The 21,247-nt window shown below is 41.4% G+C and overlaps 1 protein-coding gene across 38 annotated transcripts in view; it reads right to left on the bottom strand.

Moving 5' to 3' along the window:
* TCF4 (transcription factor 4) overlaps nt 1–21,247 on the bottom strand; it is a 362,778-nt gene that overhangs the window by 213,379 nt on the left and 128,152 nt on the right. For all 38 annotated transcript variants that reach the window (XM_067015516.1, XM_067015513.1, XM_059041434.2 and 35 more), the window contains 2 exons: nt 20,770–20,831; nt 17,798–17,894 (listed from right to left, as the gene is read on the bottom strand). In XM_067015516.1, the coding sequence (XP_066871617.1) occupies nt 17,798–17,894; nt 20,770–20,831 (159 nt within the window). The remainder of the gene's footprint in view (nt 1–17,797; nt 17,895–20,769; nt 20,832–21,247) is intronic.

Genomic DNA, 21,247 nt, shown 5'->3' with positions numbered 1-21,247 from the left:
CATGGAAGGATTTCGGGGGCTTGAAGCTACAGAAGTCCTACACACTGGTGTGATGAACCAAGATGGGTTAGCTTTTGTTAAGGAAGCATTGGTACTTCTCACGGACATGATGGGAGGAAGTCAAAGGATGGTTCGTCCACAAAAACGTCCACTATTGCAAACAGTGCACTAATGTCCCTGAAGACGTGTCACCATTATGACATTTATTATCAAATCAAGTCAGGTTGACCTAACTTTGGTTCAGGTCAATCTAGTCCTTGTAGCAGGCACCACTGCTCATTTACAAAACAAGTTGATGGCTACTAATCTGTTCCCTCTCTCTGCATATGCCAAGCCATCAGGTTATGACCCTGCAGTTAGGACCCTGTTCTTAAACTCCCTGGGAGCTCACACATGGCTCTCCAGGAATCTTGTTTGTCACAAGAACCGTGTTCCTCCTGAAAAGTTGTCATGAGTCTAATTTTCATAGTCTTAAAGGCATCCTCTGGAAAACTCCCCATAAAGGAAACAATTACCTCTCAATTAACCCAAATATTCATTTAACCTTCAGCTCCTATCATCAGCATTTGTATCATCTTGTAATTTTCTGTCTTAATACTAGATGTAGGTGAAGAGACACCTAGGATTTTTGTCCAGGTAATCTTAAGATTTTTGTCGTTGCTTGTTTGTTTTGAGTTCTTTGCTCATAAGGCCCAACAAAGTAGCCAGTTAATAATTATCAGTTCGTTGCTACTTTACATCCTACTTATCACCTGGTAAATTTGGTTGATCACACAACTAAAAAACCGCATTTCCTTCTTCCATTGGTCACAGAAGAACTACTTGTCTTAAGCTTCCTCCCCAGAGGGCAGAATATTGACAGGAAAGACCAGGATCCACGATTACAGAAGTGGCTCCCATTAAGTATCCTTAGCACAGACGTGAGGAAACTTTGTGGAAAGGGTAGAGTCAGGATTAAACCCAAGAGTGCACACTGCTTAAGTATCACACAATACAGCTTCTCGGATCAACAAAGTGAAAGGACGGAAGGAGGGCACATTTGCAGACAAAAACCAAAAAGAAGAAATCTAATAAGTGAGGATTAATACAAAGTCCCATTTTACATAAGGAAGTGGAAGACCTGATTAGAAAGCAATTGATATTAAAAACAATAATTTTGGGGCTTCCCTGGTGGTGCAGTGGTTGAGAGTCCGCCTGCCGATGCAGGGGACACGGGTTCGTGCCCCGGTCCGGGAAGATCCCACATGCCGCGGAGCGGCTGGGCTCGTGAGCCGTGGCCGCTGAGCCCCCGCGTCTGGAGCCTGTGCTCCGCAACGGGAGAGGTCACAGCGGTGAGCGGCCCGCGTACCGCAAAAAACAAAACAAACAAACAAAAAAACCACAGTAATTTTAGTGGACTGGGAACTCAATTTTCAGTCAATGCCAAAACATGGGTAAGTGAAACCTTAGACTGCATTAATACTAAAAATGAAAACAGACTCACTGCTGATTAACCCAGACCAGGAATACTGAGGTAAGTCCTGGATTCACCACTTGGAGAGGGAAAGAGACCTACTAGAACACACGCAGAGGACAGCGATCAGGAACACAAGGCATGGTTAAACTATGCTCTGTGATATGTTACATGTTTTCCAACGACACTTTGGAAGGAAGCAAGAGTTATCATCCTGGGAAACATGGGCAGAGAGAAAAGACACAATCCCAGGTAGCTCTGGAGGAGAAACTTAGTGTCCCAAGCTGACAGCTGCAGAATTGAGAACATTCTGAAAGCCAGAGCTGTCACAATGCAATAAATTGCCTGTCAGGAGTGGCTTCCCCAATGCAGTGAGTGCCCAGGCAGAGGAAGGAATGCCTGCTGGGGTCCAATCACTTATACATTAGTCAGAGTGTCATGTGTGCCAACAACTTTGCTAGGGTTTCATCTAGAAGGATTCCTATATTGGGAGGGAAGCTGATATAAATGAGAAAGAACACAAGGAGAGCTCTAAGTTCTATTCCACTTTTTTTTTTTTTTTTTTTTTTTTTTTTTTTTGCGGTACGCGGGCCTCTCACCACTGCGGCCTCTCCCGTTGCTGAGCACAGGCTCCGGACGCGCAGGCGCAGCGGCCATGGCTCACGGGCCCAGCCGCTCCGTGGCACGTGGGATCTTCCCGGACCGGGGCACGAACCCGTGTCCCCTGCATCGGCAGGCGGACTCTCAACCACTGCGCCACCAGGGAAGCCCCTCTATTCCACTTTTAAGAATCTATGATGTCTTCCCAAATGGTGGCTAAATTAATGTTCTGAGACAAGAGTTTCATTCCAATCTACCTTATTGGGTAGATTGTGTCCCCTGCATCGGCAGGCGGACTCTCAACCACTGCGCCACCAGGGAAGCCCCTCTATTCCACTTTAAAGAATCTATGATGTCTTCCCAAATGGTGGCTAAATTAATGTTCTGAGACAAGAGTTTCATTCCAATCTACCTTATTGGGGGAACGGAAGGGAACAAAGGAGGGGGAAGGGAAGGAGGAAAGGAAGGGAGGAAGGGAGGAAGAAAGGAAGGAAGAATTTATAAATAATGTTAGAGATGGGTGATTAAATATACCACTGAAATGATTATGTGATCAAATCAAGAATTATCCAGTTTTCTTAAAGATACGAAGTTTTTAGGGAAGAACAAGATGAGATGGAGGCTTTTTCCCCTTCAATTTAAGAGCTTTAGAAAGCAAAATGATTAATCAGAAAATAGGTTCCCTTTTCTCTCTCTCTCTAGTAACTTATCCATTCCCATGACTTCAGCTACCAAGTACGGAATACCGTATGCCAAATCTGCGATCCCCGGACAGAACCACAAATCAAGTCACTCACAGACATCTCAAATATTCTGCGTGTCCCAAACTGAACTTACCATCTTAATCCCCCCATAATCTGCTTTTCCTCCTGTATTCTACATCTCAGTGAATGGCACCGCCATCCACCTTCTGGCCCAAGCCAGACATCAAGAAGCCAAGGATGACTCTTCCTTTATCCATCAGTTACTGAGTCCAACCATTTCCTTCCATTTAATATCGCTCAAATTCATATCCTCCTCTCCACCCCCATTGTTCCTGATTTGGTCCAATCTCTCATCTTTTCCTCTTGGAATCACTTTAATCACCTCCTGAGTAATCTCCCTGCCTGTCGCGTTGCCTCCTATTCACACTGTCACGAGTGATTATCCTAAAGCATAAATCAATCATGTTATCCCAGAATTTCAAATCAGCCCTTAAGTAGATTATAAGTTGGATTTTCACTACATGCATCAGTGAAAATCCAACCTCCTCCCCCGTATCATTCAAGAAAGCCCCTTCATTTTTTTGAGGGGAGGATTCTAACCCAGCTTCCGGGTCATCCCTTCCTCTGTGGACCCTGTGGAACTATGTCTCAGTCTTACAGAACCTCTTCAGTTCTGGGCTTCCTGTGACATCCTCTAGCTCCTACACCTCTCTGCCTTTCCCTCAACTGACAATTCTCTTTTTACTTAGATAGTTCCAACTCATCCAGTAAGATGGCACCGTCCACTCAGGCAGTGTCACTTCTAATATAACAAAATTCATATTGATTCATCCGATAACCATTTCCAATGCCCTTCTCTCTTGCCTGCCTCTTGAGTCCTAGTGCCAACTAACACTGTAAAAGTTCACTTTCCCAGCTTCCCTTGCAGCTATGAGTAAATATCTGTTAGAGATCTGACCCATAAGATGTTAACGAAATCCTGCTCAAGGCCATCGGTTTCTGGGGATGCTAGTTTCGCCACTGATGGAATGAGATACAAGTGGGTACGGGTGCTACTCTAACCTCCGCCTCTCCAACTTCCTATCATGAACTCAGACATGGTGTCTGGGGTTCAGCAGGTGTCTTGCAAGAAATGCAAGATGAGAGAAAAAGATGAAGAATTAAAATCAGCATGCTGAGGAGGGCAGAAAGTGAAGACAGCAACACTAATTTGCTGAATCCACAGAGGCAACTCCCACCAACAGACATCCCCTTAAGTGATGGAAAAAGCCATGTTTGTTTGATGATGATGTTACTATGATCAGGTATTCCATTAGTTGCAGCTGAACACACACTTAACTGTGATTGTACCTCAGGGAATTCTTGCCATGCTCTCTACAAGTGAGGCAGTTCAGGGTGGTTGAGAACAAGGGCTTTGGAGTCCAGCAGATAAGAGCTTGGGATCTGGGCTCTGCCCCTTCTCACTGCACAACACCAGGAAGGTCACCTAATCTCTCTGATCCTCAACAGCACCTGCCCCGTGAAACGGCAATGACAATGCCTAAGAAAGAAACAAGATCGTAAGTGTAAAGTATTAGTAGATGCCTGGTATACCGTGAGCACCAAAACATCTCGGCCATTACTACAAGGAAACTGATGGTTGGTATCCTAGACATGTAATCCGACAGCACCCTGTGCACACATCGATCAGTTCCCTCATGTCCGGACTTAAAATTATCTGTTACCCATCGGACGCCTTCCTTAGACTGTGGGCCACGCTGAAAGCAAGAAAAGTGGCATGTCACCCTCTGGTACCTAACAGGGGCCTGCATGGCACAGATTTTCCACAAGTACTTTCTGGATGAATGAATGAATGAACAAAGACTAATTTGAGTGCTGAAGTTGGGTTGGCTTCTAGGACAACTACAATTTATATGGATGGTTAAAAAAAATACATATACTGAGGACCATATGATGGCAGACATGCTGAGGACACGTTAATTGTATTTATCAAGAAGCCAATCAAACTTGTAAAGCAGTGAGATATTCTGTTTTGCTTTCACAAATATGTGATTTGCCTTTTCCCTCCCTGCCGTAAGGGAGTACTTGCTCTCTGTCTGAAAATCAAGAGAGCTAGGATATGAGGTGTCAAAACCACTCGTGATACAACCAAGCCCAAAACAGCACATGAGATCTACATTTTATCTTCTCTACTCCGTCCAACTTAGCCTCTAGAAAAGGCTCCCCTTCTGAATATTGTTATGAAGTTATAAAATGAACGTTCCTCATTGTTTGGCAGGGGGGATGATGTGAAGGTGGGAGGGGGTAGCTTCTCGGGCTCTCCAAATATCAGAACGGGCCCAAACATTTTTTCTAAACTGCATTTTGTCATCTGCAGTCAAACGCATACAAAACAGTATTGTACAGGAACGCTATTTAAACGTGACCACTGAAATACGTTGCCTAATCACAATGACCTTGGAAAACCACCCTTGATATAAAAACCAGCCCTCCCTTGGTCATTAAGATTTTTGCCTCCACTGGGAGCACTTTCTTTGTCTCTAGGGAGGAATACTCCCTCGTAGTAAGGAAAGGTGATCTGCTCTGATAAAACTTTAACAGGTGCTTAAATTTATATATTATATTACAGCCTTACAAGCTGACACTAATTATTAATTATCCGCCTAAATGTACACTGCTTTACACATCCTGCCCCTTAACTAGAGTACTCAGAAAAGCCATTGTACTTTGCCGGACTAACGGACCATGTCTTGAACAGCTAAATGGCCTAGCAAATGCAAAGATTTTCCCATATGCACACTTTACAGTGTTAATGCAGATCCACTGCCTATGCAAACCAACTGCGTTTCCACAACCATATACCATATCCCACCTTGAGGAACGTGGGTAACTGAGGGAGGGCTAGAAATGGACAATCTTAGCAAATTAGAGCCAATTTAGGAAGCAGCTTCCTTAGTGTTTGCAAAGAGCATCATTCTGTGGTTAGGATTGTAGGGACAGTGAGTTTTCTCATTCTACTCTGCAAACATTTTCCAGAAGTCACAGAGAGGCTTCTTTCTATGCTAGAGCAGGTGTGAACTCAATTCCACCCTGAAACTAGTATCAGCTCAGCTGAGAGAATAGCCATAAATTTTTATTTCAGAACTCCATGAAACTCATGAGGGTATGGGGCAAAATCTCATTAACTATTAAAAAGCCTTTAAAAGACTCTGAGCAAGGCTGCTTTCTATTGTTTTATTTTCAATTTGGTGTTCAAGCTATATACAGGACTTTGCAATGAATGGAAAATGCAATCGCCAAAGTGTACATATTTTGAACCATTTTATCTTTGAGGTAACAAAACATTTCAGGGAGTTCTTCTCCCCCGCCACCAAGACCACATCTCCATGAGTCAGGTCAGTAAAAGAAATAAGGAAACCAAGAGTAAAGGAAAAGTGGGAGATCACCAAAAGATTATCCAGCAAACTATTATTTCGTAGGTCAGTTTTGTCCCTAACTAGTTACTAGGATGCCTGACAGAGGTTGCCCACAGCTGCTTACGTGGTCTGCCTAGATATTGAAAATATTTATGCTCACTGCATCTCAGTTTCCAAATAACATTTGCGAGACCATCAATAAATAAGGAAAAGGGAAACTCTGCAATGAACAAAATAAAAACACACACACAATATAAAGTATGAATTTAATCCTGTCAATCCAAGCTTTAAGGATTCCCCAAATCTGAATATTAGGCTCATTTCTGAATACTCTGAACGTTCTGAAGGAGACAAGGTCGCCAGTAAATTCTTCTCCACGATTTGATACTGCCCAATTAAGTACCATCAGTTACACATAAAGAGTTTATGCTCGCATCCCCAGCATTCAGATTTGGCTACTGAACTGTTAAGAGTACGGCTTGGTCTGAATAGCCAAGGTGAGGAAAAGGCAGGAGCAATTAGTAGCCTAGTAATTTCAGAGATTCAGGCAGCCACACCAATGCTGATAATTCAAGGCTAGAAAATCGTTACTTCGAGATCGGAACGCTCTAAAATTAGCTTTTTATGTGTCTCTTTCTCTCTCATCCTTCTCTCCTTTTGTCTCCCCCTTCTCCACCAAATGTTATCAGATATTACACACATTCTATTTTCATTCAGCTTTTAATATGGCCCACGAGGGGGTGGCATTTAATTAATCACTTCCACATTCTGCCAAAACGCACTACATGAGTCTCAAGTCTGCGTATTACTTTTGCCAAGCTGGTCAGACCCAATGAACAGAAAAAGAGCCTAGAGAAAATAAAAGTAGGTGTAATGATCATTCACAGCCACTGCATTTAAGGGCCAGGTATTGATATTTTTCCTGTTTCTCCGTTTAAATGCAGAGCAACTACTCGGATGAGAAATTCCATCAGAGCACTAAAGACTGCCCAAAATCACACAACGGGAGAGTGGAGAGCTGGGAGTCAAACCAGTGCCGGCTAAACACAAGTCTTGCTCAGCCCACCATCCTCCACTGCCCCCATACTAGGACTTCAGCAGGATTTTCAACCTGTAGGAAAGCTTTCTATGTTTTATTTTAGACATCAACAATGTAACCAGCTATATTCTGCACCAATTTAAAGCAAAACACCCTTATCGTTTTTTCTATTAAGAAACATGTGTCAAGGAACTGAGGAAGGATTAATAAACAATCATCAAGAAGATGAGAAATGTTTGGGATGTGTCTATTAAGTGCTTGGGAATAAATTTAACTCAGTCCCAATCTATGCTCCAAATAGTTTGCCACTGTTGGTCCCTGGGTCTGATATTCTGCAAGAGGAAGTAAAATGAGATCCACTGAATACCTCTTTCTACTCAAAAATCATACACGGTTCCTTAGGAAAGACTCAGAACCCCTCGGGAGTGAAAGGAATGAGAGCATAATGACATACACAGGCAACATTCTCTGCCAAGCTTCTCTGGAGAACAACAAACATTCCCCAGAACCTAGAAGGGACGTGTATGTAATAGGATCCCCTTGATAAAAAGCATCCTAGGGGTTTCCCTGGTGACGCAGTGGTTGAGAGCCCGCCTGCCGATGCAGGGGACGCGGGTTCGTGCCCCGGTCCTGGAAGATCCCACGTGCCGCGGAGCAGCTGGGCCCGTGAGCCATGGCCGCTGAGCCTGAGCTTCCGGAGCCTGTGCTCCGCAACGGGAGAGGCCACAACGGTGAGAGGCCCGCGTACCACAAAAAAAAAAAAAAAAAAAAGCATCCTACCCAGAGGTTACTCCATACGCAGGTGACCTACAGTGCAGGTGAAGAAATCTCAACTTGTCAGCGGGCTTCCCAGCCCACCACTCACAATCCACACCAAGGTGCTTTCCGCCACGGGTAACGATGAACCTCGAGAACATTCAAGTTGGAGAGAAAGACGGCTGGAGGCAAATGTTTCGTCAAGGGGCACATCTGAATTTCATGAAGTTGGCCCCAAAGAGGTACTTGTTTTCTAGGATTACTCTTTTTTGTGGAAAGGCTGAAAACCTTTTTATTTCGGTCTTGCTGTTTTCAGAAGTCATCACTCCACACTATCTCCACCTGTTCTTGACTTCTGTTCCAATCTCGATAGAAGGTAAAGGTGTTTGCAAACCGCCATCATCCAAGACCCAAAGTCTACAGAATTTTCAAATAATCACAGACAAAAGTGACGGAGTGCCAATGTGTAGCCGTGCAATGGCCTAAGATAATAGAGAGCAGAGTGGTTACTGCAACGTGTACCACGTCATTGCATGGCTGAGCTGTTGACGATGGGGTAAGCGTGACAGGTATCACTACGCTCACCTTAGAAATGCGAAAGTTGGGGGCGCATAAGAAATTTAGCCGAAGTCCCATCACCATGAAGTGGAACAGCCAAGATTAAGACCGCAGAGACCCTGAGCCTAGTCCACTATTCCACGAGCCCTCGCAAGACTGCAGTGCTTCAAACTGAGCTCCTTTGCTGCTCTGGTCCTTAATGAAGGTTAACATGTAAACAAAGAAAATAGGCTCACGGTATTTTTTTTTTTAAATGAAGGTCAATATCGCACTTAACATAGGCACACAACTTTCACGGATGTGAGGTTAACAGACTGAAAATTACTGCTGCTTCCCCTGGAGCTGAGGGGCAACGAGAGGTTTGCCAAGTGTTTGACCCTCCACCCAAGGATCCAGTCAAGAAGGCCGTGACCGGTGAATGCTATCCCAGGCGTATTTTAAGTGGCAAGCTCAGGCAAAATTCAAGGTAATGCCTTTCCAGTGAAAAACTTAACAGAAAAACTTTGTACTAAAGGAAAACGGCACTGTTTATTCCACATCCTGCTTTCCTTTAAAGACCGACAGTCCTTCCCCAGCCCATGTTCTCATGGGCGTGATTCATGCCGTGACTGGGGTCAGCAAAGGTGGGACACTTCGGGCCAAAAGTTGGATCCAGCTCTCACCACAATTTCATGCAGTCTTGGCACGCTGACCAAGATTAAATGTCTGTTGGCTGAACCTAATCCTCCATATTAAAGATCAACAACCGGGCTTCCCTGGTGGCGCAGTGGTTGAGAGTCCGCCTGCAGATGCGAGGGACGCGGGTTCGTGCCCCGGTCCGGGAAGATCCCACGTGCCGCGTAGCGGCTGGGCCCGTGAGCCATAGCCGCTGAGCCTGCGCGTCCGGAGCCTGTGCTCCGCGACGGGAGAGGCCACAGCAGTGAGAGGCCCACGTACCGCAAAAAAAAATCAACAAATACAACTATATACATACTAAAGTACAATAGAGGGTTCTTCTGCCCCTGGCAGTGGGCATTCTTGTGTGAGTGCTTCACGGCGACATGGCAGGTGGTTGGAGGGAAGTTCCTGGGAGCCTGTTTGTCAGTGGTCCAGGGGAACGATCTCTGTCACTTACAGTGACATGTCCCGGGACCTTGCTGCTCCAGGATGCCAGGCCGGCTCTGAGCAGCTGCCGCAGTGGACTGTGGGAGTGGGCACCAGCCTTAGGCTCTGCCAGAGGCCACTGAAGGGACTGAAGACAAGGCTGGTGGTTTGGAGGCTGGAGCCACGGGCGGTTGCATGACCAGGCAGCTCTGGACAGCCTGGCAGGAATTCAAGCCGGAGACCCAAGAGAGAAGGTTCTGGATGATGAGGACAGGAAGCCCTTGACTCTGGCTGGTTGTTGCCTTGATCACGGGATGAGGACAAGGAAAGTACAAGCCTTGGTGATGAAATGAGAACAGCCCACCTCCGACTCCTCCTTTCTGTGTGCGACTTTCCCGCGGTCCTTTCTCTATCATCTTCCTTTCAACACTTTCAACTCTTTTTCTGTTCCATGCCTCTTTGTCTTTCTCTCTAATCTGCTGACCAGAATCCAGAGTCGAGACCCATTTTTATATTTTGCTTCTCACATGAAAGCTGGAGGAGCCTTGTTCTTTATTTTCAAAGCTGCTAAATTGAAAATTACAGATTCTTCTCTTAAAAGAAACTAAATAAACCCTGTAAATTGGCTAAGCCCGACGTGCATTCTCAACTCCCTTTTCTCTTATCTCTTTCCATTGCACAGGCTGGAGAAGCAATTGTGTACATTCCCACCCCCTCCAAATTCTGCAGCCGGAGAATGGCCGTGGATGTAGTGGGGCCGGGGACCATACGGCTGGACTCACCTTTTCCTGCTTCTTTCTGTATCAAACCCAAACTTGACTCCTGAAGCTGTGACAGTCACCTTTAGACAATGAGGGAAGGGACAAAGGAATCACAGAGATACAAACCTGGACTTCAATGAACTGCAAACCAAATCTAGCCACGGCCTACCACCAGACTTCTAGTATGAGAAAAATTATTCGTAAGCCACCATTAGTCACATTTTCCGTTCTTTCCAAGCAAAAGCATGCCTACCTGACACAAACTGCTTTTTCCTTTGACTTGACTCTAAAACGATGTGTATTCTCTTAGGGTCAATAACTTGCCATGTGAGAAATCTTCCTCTGGTATGTAGAAGGCCTACACTTTTCTGCTAGGTATAGTTTTCAAGTAACGTTTTTCTGGTATCAGTTCTTCTAAATTTTAAAAAAGCCTGGTTTAGTCCACCTAGTTTGACTATAGGTGTTTGGTTATCACAGCATTGCTATTGCTATACCATCAAGCAGCCTAATGGAAAGAAAACAAGACTAATGAAAGAGGAACAGAAATGTTTATTGACTGGACAAGAGGAAACTAGTTACCTTATCTGAATACTGGAGACACACAACTATTTTCAGTGGCCTTCCAAAAAATATTGATTTTACTTATTTCCTTTTATAAATAAAATAATCTGTGGTGCGTTTACTGAAAACTGAAATCTATCACACTGTAATATGGTCTGTTTCCTGACATTCTGTAGAGTCAAGGTTACAGAACTACAGAAATGAACTTCTAGATGACTGTCCCTGGTTTAGGGTTTTCTACTTGACACAGTCAAAGGTAGGCCTGACTTTAATTTATGGGCTTTTCACTTAGGGTTTAGACCCAAATATCTGATTTTCTCAATTTATTCATGAATGAAACAATCCACTAGCCATTTATTGAGGCCCTGCAACTCTATGCCAAGGCCTGGTCCATGCATAGCACTTTTCTCCCGGTGACGTACAGTAACTCAATGAGTTATTATTTTATCCCCGATCAATCCAATCCCTTCCCTATAGTTTGCAATGAGTTGAGGTAGAAAAGCAACATCCATTTGAATCAGGCTTTAAAGAATTACATTTGGAAAACACATCACTAGCAAAGTTACGTGAAGGTATCACAAAAGAGAGATGAATGGATTAGAAGGAACGCTAAAACATCTCTAAAGATAAAATACCGTATAAGCAGAAAATGGCATACCTAAAAGATCAATGGACCATTAGCTGAGAGAATTACCTCAGAAATCATCTAGTGACTTACTCCCCCCTCAATTTAAAGATATAAGAAAAGATCTGACCTAAAGACCCACAGACATTTGTAACAAAAGAGAGTAGAAAAGTCAGTTCTCTGGCTCCCAGCCTTCACTCAAAATCAGCATTAATTAGATCACTGGGGATGATACTTAAGAGTCTTATTTGTTAATACTTCAGGAAGACATTTTAAGCTAACATTAAAATAACAAAATTCCCAAACAAAGCTAACAAGAAATAAAACCACTATTAAACATTTCTTCTCTCAGAAACTGCTTGTTACCACCTTATCAGTCCAATAGCTAACAGATGATATCAAGATAACCTCAAGCTAAAAAGTGTCATAAAAAAAGAAGGCATTGAAAATGCACAGACATCCGTAACTAGTGAACTTGTAAGCAGCCTGCTATCACTACTGAACTTCAGAACAATTAAAAAGTGAACTAAAATTTCTAGAGCTGACATCCACATTCACAATTCCATTTTCATGATATTACGAAAATACTATTTGACCTCTGGCACTTCAAAGTCAAATAATAGCCTTTTTTGTCCAGGTTTTGTTATTTTCAAATATTTACATTCCAGCGTGGAAAAAAATAAGATACAGAACCAAGAGGTCAAGTTAAATCTTACCCACGCTTTGAAAAAACTGTTTCTTTGTGGTCATTCTTTTCCTTTGTGTGTTAAGGTTTTCAAAACCGTTTTCCAAGTAAGAGCCTCTTCATTGGGTATTTCCAGTTTTACAGTGAAAAGAAAAACTCCCTGTATTAACATCTACTCACATTCGCCGTTTTACAAGACTATGCCACTGGCCTCTGCCACTGGGATTTGAAAGCGCTCACAACACTTCACCTTTATGCTGGGCTAAACTCAGGGTAGCCATAAACACTTTGAAGTAATACAAACCTAAATATTCCTGCTCAGCAAACGGAGCAGTGGAAGTGAATTATAATGAGCTAGCAGCTGTCACAATATGACCACAGTAACCAAATCAAAATATCAACCGCTAACCCAGATGAGATTCAAAGGTCATCCTATAAGCCAGCAGCTTTCTGCAGTTCTGCCTGAACCACGATCTAATCCTGCAGTAAAATGTTCCACTGAGCTAGTTTAGAAATCAGTTAGTCTATGGTAGGAAATTATTTAGTGCACTGTTGGAGTACCACGAGTGGGGCAGGAACCAAATACCACAATAAGGAAACCGAACCATTCACAAGGGGACATGTAAAAACACAGCCGCTCATGTTGAACTAAGCTGCACCCAACCGTACCAAAGTATCACTTTTCACATCTTTCGGTTACCAATGCATGTCTATAATCTTACTGGCATCTTGCTCACTCAAACAATCTGGTTTTCAATTAAGGCTCTGGAACAATAGAAGGAATACGCATGCTTAGATCCTTCCTTGGATCAAAAAGTTGTCGCTAGAAAATATACTGTCTCCCACTGTAAAAAAATATTTGGACAATTACCTGCAAAAGCTTCATGCTTGGCAAACAAAACAAACAAGCAGGAATGCTTTTTTAAAAAAAAAATCCGTACTCTTTGCATATAGTTCTTGCCAGGATTTTCAACTATTCCATAGCATATAATCCTCTTAAAAGCACAAGGCTCGGACCCATGGCCCCTCCGTCCTATTAGCATATTCTGAAAGCTACCCACTGACCACCTGTAAAGGTTTAATCAAACTGTTTAATAACTGCAGTGAACAAGTTTCCAACAGATCAAGTGTACATTATTATCATTAATAATCATATGGAGACACAAGGAAGAAGTGATTAGTTCTCTCCAGATACAAAACAGGGCAGGGAATTTCAAAGAAGTAAAAATGCCAACTGGCTTGCTTGTCTCTAGGAAAACAATGAGTGAGGACTCAGGAAGTGTCAAGTAAAAGAGTCTGCTATACAAATATTGAGTCATGATGCTGTACACCTAAAACTAATATCATGTGATATGTCAATTATACCTCAATAAAATTTTTTTTATTTTTTATTATTATTTTTTTGCGGTACGCGGACCTCTCACTGTTGTGGCCTCTCCCGCTGCGGAGCACAGGCTCCGGACGCGCAGGCCCAGCGGCCACGGTCCATGGGCCCAGCCGCTCTGCGGCATGTGGGATCCTCCCGGACCAGGGCACGAACCCACGTCCCCTGCATCGGCAGGCGGACTCTCAACCACTGCACCACCAGGGAAGCCCAATAAAAATTTTTTTTAATTTAAAAAGGGAACTACATGAATTGGTCAAGGCAGGCAGTCAGCTAGATGACTCAGTGCTGAAATCTCAACTCCTCCAGACTTCCCCACGGCTAAAAGAAAAACAAAAGGCCATGCACACTTATTCTTTAAAACAACAAATTTCAGGGCTTGCTTTTTTTGTTTACTTTAGTTATCTTTTTCTTTAAAGGATTTACACAATATCAACTTCCAAAACTCTGTATGGCAACTGTAACTACAGACAGCAATGGAAGGAGCAGTGCACCCTTATAAACCAAGTGTCATTAATTCTTCCAGCACAATAGGTGCGCACGCGTGAGTGTGCGTGCACTTGTGTTCGCGTGTTTATTTTTAGTTTAGGGATTCAAACTAATACCAAATAAGGTATTATATTCAGATATGCGAGCTTATTTCTAAAGGAATAAATTAATGGAGACACCCTATTACTCATAAATTATATACCATTTTGCGTAAATTTGAGATACACAAATAAATGAAGTTTTTGTATTTTGGTGCCAGAGGTAAGTATTAGATTACAAAAACTGTAACATTGGGCTTCCCTGGTGGCGCAGTGGTTGAGAGTCCGCCTGCCGATGCAGCGGACACGGGTTCATGCCCCGGTCCAGGAAGATCCCACATGCCGCGGAGCGGCTGGGCCCGTGAGCCATGGCCGCTGAGCCTGCGCGTCCGGAGCCTGTGCTCCGCAGCGGGAGAGGCCACGACAGTGAGAGGCCCGCGTACCGCAAAAAAAAAAAAAAAAACTGTAACATTTATGCAAAACCATTCGTGTGAAGTCAGAGTTCAGAATTGTAATAAAGGGTTTTGTTACTATAAAAGAAATTATAAGCAAATGTTAGCAATGCCTGCATCATTTCTCCAAAATAGTGTACTGCCATAAAGAACAAAATATATAATAATAATTCAATCCTAAAAGAAGAGAGTGGTTCATTATTTCTTTCTTTCCTCACAATAAAATAAAACCTAAGTGAACAGTTTACCAAAAAAATAGGTCATCTGCAGTTAATAACTCTTTCCCGTAAAATTAGTGTCACTTATTTCTGTAGCAGACGCCTAATTCAGTCACAGATTTGATTGATTTGACAACAGAGAATCTGGTCTAATAAAGTGGCTGATTTATTTCTGATGCTATAGCTTTTACCCTAATGTGACATCACAGCAGAATGAAATCTTTGACATGTAAAGAAATCCTATGCACTTTTCATGAAAACTAAGGATTCTGAAAGTAGATATTGTTGTCAAAAACTTATAGTAAAGACTAATATCTTCTTTTGGTAGAACAAAAACTTCTGCAAAGACGACAACACAGAATATGGATTCGGACACAAAGAGCAGTTTAGGATATACCATATATTCGGTGAGTTCAAATTATTGGCTATACTAATAGGTCTTATTTTATCTTTGTCTTCATTTGTAAATTGGTTGTCTTTAATTTCTTGAAAACGATCCCTCTTCTCTTTGTAAAGGTACAGCATAGTACCAAGCATGGTTCATTTCAAAAGTGGTTTCATTTTAAATCAACAGCAGCTTGGGCAAAATCAATGAGCATCTTTGTTCCCTGAATCTAGCCCTGAGATACTCAAGCCAATCAAGAAGGTATTTGGGATGTGAGAAATTATAAAGGGGGGGGGGGGTGGGTTTGTAATGCAGCATCCTAGTTAATTCTCTAAAAATATTTTTTTAATCCTTTTCCAAAGTAAAGATGCAAGGTATTTCATAGTGGTTTAAATGTCTTTTCCCCCCTTTCTTTTTGCACACTGCGCCATGCCCTCTGGCTCTGAGTGTGACTTCCCTGACCCCAGTCTGACACTGCACCGTTAATGTCAGATAAACCATTTAGCCCAAGCACAATTCTTTTCTGTGCAAAAATCTGCTTGAGGTGGAAAATGTAGCAGTTTGTAAACAATAAAGAGCCATGTTTCAGACCAGACAGCTTATCTAACAGAGAAGTCCTTTCATTAGGAACAGTGGGTGGGAGCCTCCCGGACATAGTAGCATTTCCTACCACAATGCAGGAGACTGTCTTGGCCTCCATATTTAAGGGTTTAATGGGAAGGAGGGCAGACGGGATAAAAGAACACAGCTGACATGGACTTTCAGCTTAAACAACAACTAACTGAAAAGAGTCAGCTCTCTCCATTCCAGCTCTAGACTCTCAGCCCACTTATATTTTAATACTATTTGGACTGAAAAACGAATTTGGTTCGTAAAACAGTTACCCAGGAGGATACACAAACAAGAACAATTATTTGATATCTCTGTATTGTTTGGTGTCTTCTGTAATATTAATTTATTATGTTGTTCTTTAGGAAAACTGTTTTTCATGGACATAACATAAACTTCTCAATATGAGTAGTAATCTATCCTATTTTACTTTAGCTCATTGGAGGATAGGTTTAGAATCTTCCAAGGAAATTCTTTAATATACTCTTTACGTGCTACTTCTCAAGATGATTATTTTCAGCTTCATCTTTTATTTTATGAAGCTGGATGAGGAAAAATAGTTCTATTAATAGTCATAGAACTATTATTACTGTCATCGAAAAAAATCTAAAGTTTTTCTTTAAAATCGAAGTTGACAAATATATCTAGTCACCTGCATCTGTCTATCCTGGAAACAGGAAACACTGCATCTTTTATCAACAATTGATTAAAACAACTGGGATTCTTACTTTAGCTACAAAGTTAAAACATAAATATGAAAGTTAAAGTAAAAAAAAAGAGAGAACAAACATAAGAACAACCTATGGTCAAACACAAATTTGAGAACATGGTCCTCAAAGCTGGGATGACACTTTATTGCCCATTAAAAAATAAATTCCTAGTATTTCTCTGCTTTGACTATAGTGTGTTAAATACCTGAAGTCCCTTTAGATGGATTTGATGGTGACTTCTGAAAAAATGACTGAGATTCAAGAACAATATACACCTTAAATAACAAGTATAGTGTCCAAGGCTTAAAAATTGGGCCATTTCTCAGAAGCATCTGCAATTATGGTTTCAGAATGATATATGTATGGCTGTGTGTTTTCCTTGGAGTATAGTCCAACAGCCTAGGACATGAAATTTAACCTCATTTATTGACGGATTCGCAACAGGATTTGGCCACATTGAGAAATTTACTAGTATTGTTAAAACTCACATTTATTAGAACAGAGATTTTTTTTTTTTTTCCAATCAAAACTAAAGTAATAGCTATTGGGACCTTTTAAGCCATTATAAATTCTCTTTCCGTTACTCAGGTTACTGCTGCGGAAAAAAAAAAAAAAATCCCTACAGGGTAGTCAAAGCAGAAAAATACGCTAAAGATGCCAGTAGGAAAGGCATGCTAGAAACTCGAAGACTATCTCAAACTACATGTAGCTCACTTCATGAAGTAGGATGGGGACCTCCTAGACCACTGGCACTAAAGTTCACGCCTTGATAAATACATAACCAGACTTTACAATTCAACTTGAACATGCTACTTTGACTTAAGCACACTAAACCTATTATTAAAGGGATTTCCATGACCCCTTTAATAAAAATTCAAGCTAACACCGACTTTATCTCATTGACAATGGATAGACCCAATGATATTATTTTAAATATTCACTGCTTTCAGTTCATCAACCTTAAACTTAGAAAACAACTGTTGCAACACTGAAGTTGGGAGAAGTGCTTTACGTCTAAGAAACACAAATTTTCCACATGGATTCAGTATCACTGAAATTAGGTAATTCCACCTGGTTGTTAAACTTAGTCCTGTATATGCTATTACCAAGCAAAGACTGTCAATATTTTTCTGCAATTTAAAATTACTATAGAGAACTGGCTGAAAATCCAATTTCCTAAAAAACAGAATCTCTGTCTGGGCTTGTATTCTCCCTTCCAAGGTAAAACATAAGCATTCAAAAAATGCATGTTAATTCAAAATTAGTCTTACTTTGTATTCTGGAATTGACAAAAGGTGGAGAGAGATTGTCATGTGACCCAAGGTCCCTGCTGGTCATGTGGTCATAGGGAGTCCCATCTCCATAGTTCTGCAAATAAAATAACAGCATAAGTTTAAATTCGCCATGAATAAATCAGCACATAAGTATGCCCGACTACTGACACCTCTCTGACCCAAAGAAACTGGAGTCCACCATTCCCACCCTGGCACCTCATTATAAGGAAGCTGCATCTTCACAGGTACAGTGGGAAATAGAGGGCTCTAGTCTGCAGAGTCCACATCTTCCTCATAACAGCCGTGAAATTGGGGGAATAATAATAATGGAACCAACTGCATGAAGTTATTGACATGATCAAATGCAATAATGCATGTAAAACACCTGATACATATAAGCTATATTGTAAATGTTACATTATTATTTTGAAAAGCCCGCATTATTTCAAAAAAAAAAAAAAAAAAAAAGCAAAATGTGCTACGGGAAAGTTACCCATAACCAGTAATGAAGAATTGCCTTTGGAAGGCGAAGGTAGAACCTTTTAAACAGCAGCATTGGGTTTTATGATATTGAAATTTCAATGTTGTCTTATAGTTGTTATTGTGCTTGTAAGAGAATTGGATCATTCCATGAGTAATTAACACATAAGAATGTTAAAATTATTACAACAGGACTATAAATGAACATCAGAAACTTAAGCATAAATTCTGAATTTGGACAAAGTATGCCAGAAAAACATAGTTTTAAAGCAGACACTAATCTTTGGAAATTTGTCATTATTATGATCATCTCATGGTTCTAAGGGGAATTCTAAATTAAAATAACATTTTTAAACTGCCCAGCCACTTGCTTTTAATGGAGGAATTGGATAACATAAAGAGTTAAAATCATCTATCTTATATGGTTCAAATTTCAGTCTACTAAGATACATCAAATGACCAGAAAGGAAGAAAAGTCATGCTGCTAGGCTGGTTGCCCTGCCCATAAAGACTAAGTCAAATTTACTCAGAGGTATCAGTTGGCATGTTAGCCAAAGGGCAGAATCTGCCCACACAAAAAGGACAGATGCTGTAGGAAAAATGAAAATGTGCATCACCTCACTAGAGAATCAATGGAAACCTTAAGGTTCCCAACTAACCCGCTGTCAATCGCCTTTCCTCATTTATACAAATTAACTTGAATGATACTGTCATGTGATGCTGCCACTATGTCAGTGTATAAAAAGATGTCATGTTTTTTAATACCTAGCATGGGTTTTACACTCACCAGTTCTATGCCAGACGTTGCATAATACTAATTATTATTTATTAAGTGTCCTCACCCTCCAGAGTTACTAAACGCTTAATATACATTATCTAATTTAAACTCAGCACAGTGTTTCAAGGTGACTGAAAACATCACCACTTGAAGATGAAAAAAGAGAGACGTGGCATGTTTGTCCGATACAAGTCAGCCACAATAACCCGTCTCGTGCCAACCCCCTGAATATAGAAAATATAAATTACAAAATATTGATTCAAAATTATTCACTAACGTATTTCCTGGAAAAACAACAAAAAAAAAGTGGCCAGACAGCTCATGAAAGCCAAATAAAAGTCAGGACTGTCCTAAATGGACCTTGTTCTCAGAAGAACAATTAAAAGTACTACATGTATTAAACTGAGAAAGCAGAAGAAATTGAGTACATTTGAATGAACTAAACAATAGAGGGACATTCTGCCATCTCCTACGCTTGCTGTCAGGGGGAATGGATTTATTTCTGCAAGTGCGGACTGTAATGTGAGGAGGAGGAAAGATTTCCTCAACCCATCCATATAATGCACGAGAATGTCAGACTTGACAGCTGGTGCAAGCGCTCAACAAAGTAACCGGTAAGCTTAGAGCTCCTGCTGTACCCTGAAGACTAGAGCATTGAACCCCAAGGCCAAAGAACAGGTGGAAATGGCGAACTACGACTTGCTGAGATGGCCTCCTTTTGACAGCTTGATTACCTCCCTTACCTCTTATGCCAAAATAGAGACCTCCCTCCACCTCAAATTTATGTGAACACTTAAAGCAAAACGTTACCCCCTCACCTCCTGCAGAATGCTTCATCTAGCTGTACAGCTGGTTGGGGGAGGGACAGGTGTTTTACTACGTGCTCTAAGTCTATTTTTAATCTGGGGTATTATATGTATATTATAAAAACTGATATGGATTTTAGAGGGCCTGGAAATGACTCCATTAAAGACAGACTGTATATAAAATCATACACATTTAAGTCGGAAGGAACATGAAAGATCCTCTGGTTCTACTTTTTCATTTTACGAAGTAGGAAAATGAGGCCCAAGAAAGTGAAATGACACAGCCAAGGTCGTATACATACAAAAACACGTATGGCCTAACCAAGCCACCCGCACGCCATGCCACGGTCTTCCCATGGACACTCAAACTAACAACCAAAATCCATGGAAAGGAGTGGCAAAAATGTAGGACCAAATAAATGAATGAACCCACTGGTGACCAAAGACACTACTGGTGGGAGAATCACATGTTTACAAAGTGAAATCAACTCAGATTTATTATGCAGATTAAACTGGTAGGCTAGAACTTCATACAATGTCTTCAGAATTATTCAGTGGTTTATTTACAGCAGTACCTTCCACGGATACTAGGATTTTTCTCAAAGTTGCACCATCTACAACGGATACCTTTCTGCAACACTGGATCAATAAGTGGCAAAGTAAGGCCAAATATTTAATGAAGGATTTGTCTTCTGGTTAGCCAAAGTGGAGGAGGTGTCAAAATCAATAATAACATCTAATAAGAGAATGAAAAAAAAGTGCCCCAAAGAAGCTGATCCCCATTAAACTCAGTACGCATATATATCTGTGCGGATGTGTGTGGGAGAGAGAGAGAAACTCACCTACAGTTTGTCCATTTACGTATGTGGATGTCTGGTGGTGGGAAAAAGATTAGATATACTTACCCTGGACGGGCTTGGATGTCCTCCACTCCCCCAGGACCCTGTGCTACTTCTGTCTTCTACGTCTATAGGAACAAGAGAAAAACTCTTCAGGCTTTCTTGCAGTAAGTCTTTCTTTTTGCATATGCACTTTTAAATTAATGTTTCAAATTAATCTCCTGTTGCCTTTAATTAAGAATCAGGCACGAGGCTACCACGATGACACTGGCTTCTGACCCATCTAGTTAAATTAAGTCATTTAAATTCACAGCAGAAATGAACTGGACCCTCAGGAACCAGAGGTATGAACATAAAAATTACTTCCATCCTTCACAATGTTTCATAGGCTCAACTTTTATAGACCTGAAACTTCACTTAAAGTCCTATTAAAATCTTTTGGACAAGGTAAGTTAAAAGTACACTAACACAATCTTAATACACACACACACACACACACACACACACACACATACACACACACTAAGTTAAATCAGGTACATAT

This window comes from Kogia breviceps, chromosome 15, assembly GCF_026419965.1.
Source record: "Kogia breviceps isolate mKogBre1 chromosome 15, mKogBre1 haplotype 1, whole genome shotgun sequence".
Classification (NCBI taxonomy): domain Eukaryota; kingdom Metazoa; phylum Chordata; class Mammalia; order Artiodactyla; family Physeteridae; genus Kogia; species Kogia breviceps.
The sequence above is the reverse complement of the archived record's forward strand: the minus strand, read 5'-3'. Positions and strand labels throughout refer to the sequence as shown.